Consider the following 13,231-nt stretch of genomic DNA (forward strand, 5'->3'; position numbering starts at 1 on the left):
TTGTCTGTCGTTGGAGATATTAGCAGCGAGTGAAGATTTTCTCACTAGACTTTTCTAAATGGGATGGTTACTATGAGATTAACCTTTTCCCTACAATAACAAATGAGGCTAAGAGTATGTACTTACTGTTCTATCGAGATTATCAGTCGCTTAAACAATTGGATCTCTATATTCATAATGAGGCCTTATTTATAATCGTTCATCTGAACTTGATAATACCAAAACAATTATTTGAATGCCTGTCCACCAGTGGACGTTCAAATTATTCCATTCCAGCCATTACAATGAGCCCATCCTCCTATAGCTCCTCCCAACAGCCTCCACTGCTGCCCACACTAAAAGAAGAAGACAAAAGTGTCATGTCTTTTCCTCCTTGTTCCTCTTATCTAGACATTTCCGTTCATTTTGGTTAGGAGAGACAAGAGTTAATGGGATGTGTATTATTGCTTTATGGTGGAGAAGTGGGGAAGTGTGGAGCTGCTGCAAAGCCTCCAAGCAATGACCCCTCTGCAGTGCGCCTGGGCCCAGGAATCATATCCATAATGTGCTTAATATATTCTGTTGTGATGACCGGAGGCTACCATCATCTACGGAGAGGAACACCCTCTGCTAAAAAACAGGCCTGTCCTCCAAATCCTGTCTGAAAGCACAGGCTACTTCATGGTATGTGTGCATACACATAATACAGCTTACACTTAGTTGCACTGCGTTTGTAATCATAGCTTAGAAAAGACAACCCAGTCCCCAAACAAATAGTAGTGATATGACAATTGTGTGTTTGTATGAATAGTGAATGAGGATGTGCTGCTTTTGTTGCTTTTAATACTTCTACTACTGAATAGGATCATTAGTAGCAGGTCTTTATAATTTCATTCATCCTCAATGATTTGGCTTTTTTGTATTTTTATTCTGTTTGTTTTCTCCTTTAGATTAAAAAATAAGTATGTTTTTAAAAAGCAGGGAGTAGATTTTTCAAAATACATGTTCATGTGTTGTGGAGCTCAGTGTAACGGCTTAAACCAAATCATTCTTGTTCCTTGAAGTCCTCTCTGAAAGGTTTAACGTGAGCCCACTAAGCCCATTCACACTCTGTGAAAATGAAATATCTGCTTTCATTGACTAATTAAGCAGTTGCCTGTGTTTGTTTTAAGATGTCAGCTTTAATTTAAAGTGGCTTATTTGAAAGTCGTGTTATGGTTTTGCTGTCACTTAAATGTGATATCAGGCAGACAGACCAAGCAATGTAGCTTTACACTTCATATCAAAGTGCTCTTTCAAACTGTTTGGGGTTAAAGAGTGATCAGTGTTAAATTTCATGACTTCAAACGCACAATTTTTTTATTGTAGTCCTTTCGCTAAGAAGTGAATAAAGGCTATTCCCTCTGAGAAGGTTACCATTGCCACTCAAATGTTTTTTCCCTGTTTTCCCCTGGAGGAAGGAGATATGTAAACTTCCGATAGAGCAGTTGGAATGTGAGAGCATGACGTTAAAGGGAGACGAAAACCCCGGCTACGTTACATCAGGATAATACACAACAGATCTCTCTCTCTGAACAAATCTGTCCTCAGGGAAAAAGACAGCTTACAAATGATGTGTGGCCAAAGTGACTTCCCTTTGGCCTTAGGTATCAATTGTGTAGATGGACAATATTTATTAAATAACATTAAAAAAACTAGAAAAGCAAAACAAGCCCATAGATCTCCACCACAATGAACAGAGAAGATAAAAACAGGTCTTCTATGGTCCCTGGCTGGTATGGCTGGTCCAGGGTAAATAGGGGGGAGTGTTCCTCCTCAAGCACTGCCCAGGGGAGCAGGGGGTTGGGTAGGTGGGTTGGGGGGGTGACAGACTGAGCTGAAGGGGTGCTTTCCCTTACCCCCTCAGACCCTAGTCACCACTGGGTCACCTTCAGCACACCAGCTAGACAGACTGCTGATGTCATAGTCAGTGATGTGCATCATGGGAGGTATGTATCACGTACTGCCTCTGGGAGCTGCTCACTCCTCACACGTTTGTTTGTGTATCCATTTGTTTGTTAGCTCGTTTTAATATCATAAAAGAATCCACGTCAAAATCACAGGTGTTTTACATTAAGATTAACGTTTCTCTTCTTTGTGGAATAAGTCACTAGAAAATATTCAGTCAAGCTTTGAATGAATATTCAAATTTGGTTCCATTTATTCAAATTAAAGCAATGTTAAATTAACTTTTTTTTCAGCAGTTTATTATGCCCCACATGCCTGTGAAACCACATTTTCTATTTACCTTTGTGCAGGAGATCAAATCTGTTCCCTTTAAAAGGTATAGCTTTTACAATTTTATCTGAAATGAGAATATGATTTGACACAGGTTTCCTAATCAGTACACATTTATGATTTATGTGGTCCATCCCCACCAGTATACCCATCCCTTTCACTTCAAAGGAAGCCATTTTATTTATTTTTGTTTACCAGCAGCACAGAACAATTTTGTAGGCGGCTAAAAGGGAAAATGAACGAAGATAAATAATATCATCAAATGAGTGATGTAGTAAAGGACTTCCAATGCTCATCACTAAGGAGATGGAGGACTTCAAGGGAGATGAAAGGTGATAATCATGAGAGCTTATTGATGCATACTTTAAAGTACATATCATTTGGATTCTTTTTTTTTCAAAGAAACCTCAATTATTATTATTCTTATTGTTTATTTTTCTTCACCTAAGTCATCTTTGGCTACATCTACCTTGTGCACACAGTCCTATCTGTTCTAAATAAGAGTTCATATCAGACTTGATCAGATTTGAATCCTAATTCATGTTTAGGGGGCCTTAATCAATTTTAGATAGGCTCAGATTCCCTTTCATATCTCTAACTGATGAGGCTATCCAGTGAGCTCTCATTTCCCCGTGCGCAACTCTCTGTCCATCAGGAGCACACAGACATGGATCTTAATGGCTTTTTAGCAGGCACAAACAGTTTCCTCTGCTGTGACTCAGAGCTCAGGAGAAAGAGCTAAATTAACACCTAATGTGAAGTAAATGATACGCATTCTGCATTCACATTAGACTGAGGTTGGAGTTTTTTTTGTCTCGCTGCAGACCGTTTCTCTTCTATAAAACTATGATACATAGGATGATATCTTCAGTACTATCCCTCTCTCTCTATTGTATGACACTATGGGATAGTAATCTATTCTATAGGATAATAGGCTTCAGTACTATCCTCTCTCTATTGTATTACAGTATGGGATAGTAATCTATTCTATAGGATGATACTCTTCAGTACTATCCCTCTCTCTCTATTGTATGACACTATGGGATAGTAATCTATTCTATAGGATGATAGGCTTCAGTACTATCCCTCTCTCTCTATTGTATGACACTATGGGATAGTAATCTATTCTATAGGATGATAGGCTTCAGTACTATCCCTCTCTCTCTATTGTATGACACTATGGGATAGTAATCTATTCTATAGGATGATAGGCTTCAGTACTATCCCTCTCTCTCTATTGTATGACACTATGGGATAGTAATCTATTCTATGGGATGATAGGCTTCAGTACTATCCCTCTCTCTCTATTATATTACACTATGGGATAGTAATCTATATCATCTATAGGATGATAGGCTTCAGTACTATCCCTCTCTCTCTATTGTATTACACTATGGGATAGTAATCTATTCTATAGGATGATAGGCTACAGTACTATCCCTCTCTATTGTATTACACTATGGGATAGTAATCTATTCTATAGGATGATAGGCTACAGTACTATCCATCTCTCTCTATTGTATCATACTATGGGATAATACTCTCATCAAGGATCTCTGAGAGAGCATATTTGAGATATTTCCAGCGGCCTCGTGGGAATTGCTCTCTTCCTGTGGTTGTTGTGGAGGAGACTGGGGACTGACAGTGGGGAGTCTCGCTGCTCTGTGCTGCCTGGCGGACAGCGTGTTTTCCCAGGGGCTGCCTCATGAGACTCTGATAAAAGCATTCTGTCTGGACACTGTCACTGAGCCCAGGCTGGGGCTGGAACTGCCTTCTAACACAAACATATAGACATCCTCAAGCCTCCTGTTAGACTCCATCAGATACCTCCCTCGCTCTTCTCTGTCATCATTCCTGTCATTATGTCCTCCTTTTGATGTGAGTCTTCTCAGCCCTCTTTAGCTTGCATTACTGGTGTTATCATCTCCAGCCTCTCCTTCTGGAAAGCTTCCCAGCGCTGCTTCTCCTCTGCTGTTAGCAGCACTCATCTGATCATGTCTAATTCAACTCAAGACAAGCCTGAGAATATCTCTTCCCCCCCCACACACACACACTGAAATTGACTGACACCTTCCCATACCATGGCCATCTGGTCTATATAAGATGTCTGTATCATATCACAACTTTTGCACTGTGATATTTATATATCAATACAAAATGAACACTATAACACTATATATACACTTTGTTGGTGATGAATGTGGACATTGCCGTAGTCCATTCACATGATATGAGAGTTGTATATGAGTGAGAATACATCCAATGATTACAACCCTGCGCTCTGGGGTGGCTGAGCCACTTCTCCCTCACACACACAGAGAGGTGTGAGGACAGACCGACAAACAGACTGAGTATAGAGGTGGGTGGGATAGCACAGGCAGAACAAGTCCAAACCCGCTGTATGGAGACTTGTGGGGTTGGACTCCCTTACAAGTTGCACCATACATCCTCTGTCTGCTCTTCCTGTCTGGGTCATCTGGCCTGCTGCCTGATTACTGATGGCCATTTTATGTCTTTCTCATCCTCCAGTTAATCTGTGTTTTAGATGTAGAGTACTTCCATTGTTTGTGGCAGACAAAAGTGGAAATCTCAGTCATCCTCATGACAGCTTTTCAACATTGAATCTGCCTCATTTTCAAAAGCATAGTCTGAAGAGACATCGTTTGCTCATTATAGGCTATTCAATAGATCAATTACTCATGATAGCACAGCAGAGATAAACTGGGCTTTGTCTGCTTCCTCAAACAATTGACATGCAGCACAGTAGACCTCATCAGTGCCTTTGTGTTTTTAGGAATCAGGGAAAAAGGGACTGATGGACAAAATCCATATGGTCCAGGAGATCGTCATCACTGTCCAAAACATTTTGGATGAAATCGCATGCATCGGGGAAAGAGTCAAGAAGTAAGTTTTACATTTAAAGTTTTGGAAATGTTTCATAACACATTACAGTATACTGGAGTTCAATATTCTCTGTAACAGTGGGTGTATACGGCTTTGGCTAGCAACTACATTATTGATTGTGCAGTATCTTGTATCCTCTTAGTCATAATGATATTCTGACTTTATTTGATGTAATATTTCATCCACAGCACATTCAACTGGTCTGTACCCTTCCTGTCCTGCCTGGCCTGCTTGGTTCTCTTTGTGGCAACAGCAACATTATACTACATCCCACTGCGCTACATTATCTTGATATGGGGTAAGTCAAATATACACCATTATTTGAATAATACATACTGTATTTTGGAATGGATAGCTTCCCCTTCTGCCAAACATTGTTGTAAGAAGACAATTACAGGGAATAGCACTTATATCCATTATCATTATAACGTGTTCTTCATTGAAGTCATTTGAACATACAGCCATCCTCACATCTCTGTAATGCCCAGAGCTCAGGCTGCTAACTCCAGAGGCCCATTGTGCTCAGAGCTCACTCAGTGGGGGATGTAAGCAGACCAGTCTGAGGCTAGGCTCAGGGTCTGTGAGAAAACAAAGCCGAGCAGCAAGGCAGAGAGCATCATGCTGTATATAAAACAGGATGTCCTTGGGCAGTGTAGGCTCCTGATGTAAACCCTCATTATCTGCTCCAGTCCTACAGAGGAAGACAGTCGTCTCAGCGGTCAGAGGGAAACAGACACTCCTCCTCCAGCTGTTAGCCCACAACTAACTGTACTTCCACACTGCCTCCAACACAATCAATACCAAAATCATATCAAACAACAGCACTGATACACTCTCCTGACTCCCCAGTTAACCCCCATCTCTGGTTGTAACGCAAACCTTTCATGTCGTCTGCACACATTTAGGTCCTTAGGTTCTTTGTGTACACGTCGAGGTAAGCGATGTAGCTAGCTGTGAATATATGGTCTCATTAGAACCTAGAGGTATTTGTTTGCTTTCTAGAAAGAGTGTGGAATGCAACCAAATGGGTGGAAATAACAGTATTGAAAATTAGATAAAGAATAAACTTTGTTTGAATGGAAACAGAAAAAATTTTTTGGTTGTTTGACTGATATGAAAAGGTGGTTGGGGGTGGAGTGGTGATAGGGGGAAGGGGGAAGGGAGATTGGTAATCTCTGCTCCGGGCTTTAGTACTGTATGTGTACTCAGAGGACCTGAGTCGCCCTTGGACACGGACTGAAATGTATGTTCTGCAGTCAGCCACCAGGCTCTGTTCAAAAGCTCTTATGGATGTTTGTGTTACTGTGCACCTGCTGCCTGCATTACAGCATTCTCTGTACTGTTGAGCTGCCAACATACAGTACCAGTCAAAAGTTTGGACATGCCTACAGTACTCATTCAAGGGTTTTTCTTTATTTTTACTATTTTCTACATTGTAGAATAATAGTGAAGACATCAAAACTATGAAATAACACATGGAATAATGTTGTAACCAAAGAATTGTTAAACAAATCTAAATATATTTTTAATTTTAGAGTCTTCAAAGTAGCCACCCTTTGCCTTGATGACAGCTTTGCACACTCTTGGTTTTCTCTCAACCAGCTTCACCTGGAATGCTTTTCCAAAATTCTTGAAGGAGTTCCCACATATGCAGCGCACTTGTTGGCTGCTTGTCTTTCACTCTGCGGTCCAACACATCCCATACCATATCAATTGGGTTGAGGTCGGGTGATTGTGGAGGCAGGTCTTGTGATGCAGCATTCCATCATTCACCTTCTTGGTCAAATAGCCCTTACACAGCCTGGAGGTGTGTTCGGTCATTGTCCTGTTGAATAACAAATGATAGTCCCACTAAGCGCAAACCAGATGGGATGGCATATCGCTGCAGAATGCTGTGGTAGCCATTTTGGTTAAGTGTGCCTTAAATTCTAAATAAATCACAGACAGTGTCACCAGCAAAGCACCTCTATACCATCACACCTCTTCCTCCATGCTTCACGGTAAGAACCACACATGCAGAGATCATCCATTCACCTACTCTGCGTCTCACAAAGACAGCGGTTGGAACCTAAAATCTCAATTTTGGACTCAGACCAAAGGACATATTTCCACCGGTCTAATGTCCACTGCTCGTGTTTCTTGGCCCAAACAAGTCTCTCTTCTTATTGGTGTCCTTTAGTAGTGGTTTCTTTGCAGCAGTTCGACCATGAAGGCTTGATTCACACAGTCTCCTCTGAACAGTTGATGTTGAGATGTGTCTGTTACTGGAACTCTGAAGCATTTGGGCTGCAATTTCTGAGGTGCAGTTAACTCTAATGAACTTATCCTCTGCAGCAGAGGTAACTCGGGGTCTTTCTTTCCCGTGGCTGTCCTCATGAGGGCCAGTTTCATCATATCGCTTGATGGTTTTTGCGACTGCAGAAACTTGTTTTCTGCATTGACTGACATCCATGTCTTAAAGTAATGATGGACTGTCGTTTCTCTTTGCTTATTTGGCTGTTCTTGAAATAATATGGAGTTGGTCTTTTACCAAATAGGGATATTGTCTGTATACCACCCCTACCTTGTCACAACACAACTGATTGGCTCAAACACATTAGGAAGGAAATAAATTACACAAATTCACTTTTTTACAAGGCACACCTGTTAATTGAAATGCATTCCCATTGACTACCTCATGAATCTGGTTGAGAGAAGAGTGTTCAAACCTGTCATCAAGGCAAAGGGTGGCTACTTTGAAGTATCTCAAATATAACACATTTTTTAACACTTTTTTTAGTTACTTTATGATTCCATATGTGCTATTTCATTGTTTTGATGTTTTCACTATTATTCTGCAATGTAGAAAATAGTAAAATAAAGAAAAACCCTTGAATGAGTAGGTGTGTTCAACCTTTTGACTGGTACTGTATACACGACATATACAAAAATATGTGGACACCCTTTTGAATTAGTAAATTTCAGCCACACCTGTTGCGGACAGCTGTATAAAATCAAGCACACCGCCATGCAATCTCCATTGACAAACATTGGCAGTAGAATGGCCTTACTGAAGAGCTCAGTGACTTTCAACGTGGCACCGTCATAGGATGCCACCTTACAAGTCAATTTGTTCAATTTCTGTCCTGCTAGAGCTGCCCAGGTCAACTGTAAGTGCTGTTATTGTGAAGTGGAAACGTCTAGTAGCAACAACGGCTCAGCCACGAAGTGGTAGGTCACACAAGCTCACAAAACAGGACCGGCGAGTGCTGAAGCGCATAGCGTGTAAAAATCATCTATCCTCGGTTCCAACACTCACTACCGAGTTCCAAACTGCCTCTGGAAGCAACATCAGCACAATAACTGTTCGTCGGGAGCTTCATGAAATTGTTTTCCATGGCCGAGCAGCCGCCCACAAGCCTAAGATCACCATGCGCAATGCCAAGCGTCGGCTGGAGTTGGTGTAAAGCTTGCCACCAATGGACTCTGGAGCAGTGGAAAAGTGTTCTCTGGAGTGAGTATCACGTTTCACCATCTGGCAGTCCGACGGACGAATCTGGGTTTGGTGGATACTAGGAGAACGCTACCTGCCCGAATGCATAGTGGCAACTGTAAAGTTTGGTGGAGGAGGAACAATGGTCTGGGGCTGCTTTTCATGGTTCGGGCAAGCCCCTTAATTCAAGTGAACAGAGATCTTAACGCTACAGCATACAATTACATTCTAGACGATTATGTGATTCCAACTTCGTGGCAACAGTTTGGGGAAGGCCGTTTCCTGTTTCAGCATGACAATGCCCCTGTGCAAAAAGCAAGGTCCATACAGAAATGGTTTGTCCAGATCGGTGTGGCCTGCACAGAGCCTGGACCTCAACCCCATCAAACAACCTTTGGAATGAACTGGAACGCCGACTGCGAGCCAAGCCTAATCGCCCAACATCAGTGCTTGTTGTGGTTGCATGGAAGCACATCCCAGCAGCAATGTTACAACATATAGTGGATAGCCTTCCTAAGAAGAGTGGAGGCTGTTATAGCAGCAAAGGGGAAACCAACTCCATATTAATGCCCATGATTTTGGAATGAGATGTTTGATGAGCAGACTTTTGATCATGTAGTGTATTATTATGATGATACATATCAATGCCCTGTCCATACAACCCCACCATCTTATTGATATACAGATTCAATTTAGTTCCAGGGATCAATTTAATACCATCACAAGGTGCAATTTCTCATACAGCGGTGAAAGAGCTAGGGATGGGGTCACAATATTGTTTTCTCCTTGTAAAAATATTCAGGTCTCGATGACACCTTTATTTATTAATGTGTCCTTGTTTTCACAGGCGTTAACAAATTTACCAAGAAGCTACGCAACCCGTATGCCATTGACAATAATGAAATACTGGATTTCCTCAAGAGGGTGCCTTCTGATGTTCAAAAGGTAAGGGTTCAATTTCACATACACATAGAGGGAGGGAATTCCCTGAAGATATCTGCATTATTTGCTCTAACAGAATTCTCAAGTGTTGGGGAAATATATCCTCTGGCATTGTTTGATTATTAATGAACTCACGCGTTTAAAGCACCCCTGGCCCAATTATTTCTGGCGGTGGTTTGATTCAGTTGCCCCGTTGCCTGGATGGGGTCTGCTCTGATCTGTCCTCCACCATATCGCTCCAGCCTCGTCCCTGATTAGCAGTTTTGTCTCTGTGATAAAAGCGCTGTGGCGTCGGGGCCTGTGATTGGCCAGGGGCCGGCAGAGGGCCCCTGACGTCTGTGGTTGTCTGTGGCTAGTGTGACCAGCTCTGTGTCAGCTTAGACACTCTGACGTGGCCCCCGCCACATCAGGGTGGGGGAGTCAATTAATGTAGTCGTGAGACCCGGCCATCCTGCTGGCTGCCATATGTGATCATATATTAGCCATGGCTGATATGTCATTTGCCGTTACATCACAGGGCTGGTAGCAGGGCAGGGTGCTGTCGGGGTACGTGGTACTGGGTGTTCATCCTGTTCTCTCTCTGTTCTGTTCTCTGACTGAGAGAGGCTGAGTGTGGGCAGGAAACGGAGCAGCAAACAGTGCCTTCCTCTCCCAGGTACAGTACTCCACAAACAGTATTCAGCTAGGATACGTGACTGTCTGGATCTAGAAAGACAATGAACCCCAGTCTCTTTCTCCACTGCCCCCTTGATGTTGTCACTCTGAGAGTTATTGCCAAATGTTCAGTGATGTTGGAGAGAAGCCTATGTGATTTTTTTGGCTGAGTAAAGTTGGCAAAACAACAAGATGAATACATTTAGATTTGCCATATTTTATGTCTCACATCTTTTATGTGACACATTGTTAAAGTTTTAAAAATGACTCCATTGGGACAATACTTTTTAGTCTAGTTTACAGATGAACTATGTCATGGATGGTGGGTACATAACAAAACAAAACATTCATAATGACTCATCAGTAGATAAAGTTTTGTGAATAATAATCTGCCGAACAAGACAAAGACAAGAACCATAACAATAGTTATTACCTTAGAACTCCAACCCTTAGATAGGCCGAGGTATGGACACAGTCTAGCCATATTACAAAGGCTGGAAACAGGCTCCTGTCTCACAGCAAAATTACTTGGCAATTAGTGCCTGTGCAAATCTACAAAGCCCCCCCAAACCGGGACTTCTGACAGGAGCTTGTCTGTCCTGAAATAAGAAGCATCTGTTAGTTCTAACAGTTTCATGTTCTGATGCAGACGGCAGTCACTTTGTTCCCTCATTCATTCCATCTCCCATTCTAATAATCAGGGTTTGGTAATTAGTATGAATTCTCTACCTTGATTCAACAGAACCATGTTATTGTTGTAGCAACAACAAAAATGCTTTTGAAAGCAATTTTTCTTCAAACTTCATTTTGTCAAGTTTCTAAATCTTTTTCCAACTATCAATTGGTTTCACATTATGGTTGTTTTGATTCATTTTTGGGGCCTGTTACTTTCAGTAGAGACTACAAAATTGGACAAAGATATTTTAGATACTTAGTTTTTCAACCATTTGCCATAGTAAGTTCCAATTTGGAAGTTTAATTCTAGACTTTCAGCCTTGATTTCTGTTACAAATATGTTTGGACGTGTAGGAATCTGTGTAAACCTGAAATCTTTGATGTTGAGCATAATTCTGCAAACATAACTGAAAGGAAACTGGGGTTTAAAGTTAAAAAGTGGCAGGTCTCTTTTCTCGGATGAAATCAAAGTCAACTTTTAGTTCCCATTGAAGCATGTCAAATTCGACATCCCATTGATGCCAGTTGCTACTCTAGTTAAGAAACCCCTGGCTGAGGCTATTCTTGGCTTCGTACAAAGTTTTCTCCGAAAGGACACAACTTGCAATGAGCGATTATGCAGTTTTACAACTCCCTCACTGGCAGGTCTTCTCAACAGTTGATGTCTGCTTCTAATATTGCGATTGTGGCAGAGGAGGGGGGAGTGCGCTGGTACGGAACCCTTGACTTCTCAAATCCTTCCTCCCTGTGATTAATCCCCTCTGCTCCTGTGTTTAAAAAATGATTCATTACAGGCAAGCCCGCCTCGCTTTCCCCTGCACCAGCTCTCCTCGGGGGAGCCATTACCGTGCGCTCCACTGAGCTCAGATTACCTGCCTCCGACCAAACTCCTGTTTGTTTTTACAGGTGCAGTACAGCGAGCTGAGAGCGCCCAGCGTCCAGAGCCCGCCACGGAGGAGAAGGTAAGCCCCTTGGACATGCTGGATGAAAGGCCCGGGCTCCTTTTGAAAATGGCACGGCCCAGTCCGCTACGATGGCAACGCTCCAGTGCCAGCAGAACCTGCGACCCCTCACCGCCTGCTCCCCCCTCTCCCGTGCTCCCTGCTGTGGGGGTGCAGTCAGCCGCTCTCCCGTTTGTGTGTCTGCCACCCCCCTGACAGGGGCTGTGCACTGCACCGGCTAGGGAGGCAGCACATGGAGCTGTCAATCACAGAGCCAGAGACGCCGTCTGCCCGCATCCATTCATGCATTTTAGAAAAAGAATGAGAGCTAGAAAGTTTGGTTTAACTCAGACCTCTGCTGTTTGGCTTTTATTGGTTTGAGTAGTATATCTGAACCGCTGCAATGCTTTGAATCATTTACATTTTATTTTCATATAAGGGCAAATTGGTATATGTAATACTGTAGGTGTGCTAAATCCATGTAATACTTTGTACTTTGTACATTCCTACCAATTTAAATTGATCTCTCAAATATAGACTTTTGGTAAAGTATTACAGGCATTAATTTTGTACTTTTATGGTTCTCTTTTTATGTAGGCCGATGCTCATAACGGTTTACTACAAAGCCTTTTTATATTCAAGGTGCATATCATTATTTTAATTTGTAAAATCAACTCTGTACAATCCCTTTGATCAAATATTTTGTATTATGAAGAATTGATTTTCTGAACAGATTCAAAGGAAAGTTAGACACATGTAACTTTGATACTCTAGTGCAACTTCTCACGTTTCCTGTTTTGATGTCTGTCTTATTTGTCAATTCTCAAATGAAAATGTGATGAATTGTAAAACCTCGAAAAATCCAATCTCAAACTGTAGTTGCTCCACAATGATTTTCTTCCTAACTGCACTGGGAATGGATTACACCACTTCTCTCCCTGAATACACAGTAAATACATCTGATTACACAACACACCCATTGGAACAGAGCTCATGCATCGGCCACCGCTGTGCCTTGGTTACCGAGCTCACATCAAAGCCCTGTATGTCGGTCCGGCGCAGTGGCTAATGCAGTGCTTTTGTTGCCTTCTCACAATAACAGGGTCCAAATGAGCGGGCGCTCATCTCACAGAGAGTACTCTTCATCTTCAGCACTTAATGCTTCACGTTTCCACTAAAATCACCTCAACTACCAAATGTTGGCTACACACAGGGGATAGTCTTTCTCTCCATGATGGAGTTCCTGGAAGAGTAACATATGCTCCCTACTCCATCAGACATAATCCTCAGAGGGTCTTTCACGGTTTGCTTTGAGGCATCTTCAAATCATTCACAACGATTAGCCTCAAACATTGATGTGATGTTACTTAGAGATGATTATTGGTGT

At 42.1% G+C, this 13,231-nt stretch overlaps 1 protein-coding gene across 1 annotated transcript in view; it reads left to right on the forward strand.

Annotated features, from left to right (window-relative positions):
- The window catches only part of LOC139371815 (multiple C2 and transmembrane domain-containing protein 2-like), a 40,117-nt gene extending 27,400 nt beyond the window's left edge, over positions 1-12,717 (forward strand). Inside the window, exons 20-23 of the mRNA XM_071111963.1 lie at positions 5,051-5,160; positions 5,349-5,458; positions 9,480-9,577; positions 11,810-12,717. Coding sequence (XP_070968064.1) covers positions 5,051-5,160; positions 5,349-5,458; positions 9,480-9,577; positions 11,810-11,869 — 378 coding nt within the window. The 3' untranslated portion in view covers positions 11,870-12,717. The remainder of the gene's footprint in view (positions 1-5,050; positions 5,161-5,348; positions 5,459-9,479; positions 9,578-11,809) is intronic.
- The last annotated feature ends 514 nt before the right edge of the window (positions 12,718-13,231 follow it).

This window comes from Oncorhynchus clarkii, chromosome 2, assembly GCF_045791955.1.
Source record: "Oncorhynchus clarkii lewisi isolate Uvic-CL-2024 chromosome 2, UVic_Ocla_1.0, whole genome shotgun sequence".
In the NCBI taxonomy this organism is placed as follows: Eukaryota; Metazoa; Chordata; class Actinopteri; order Salmoniformes; family Salmonidae; genus Oncorhynchus; species Oncorhynchus clarkii.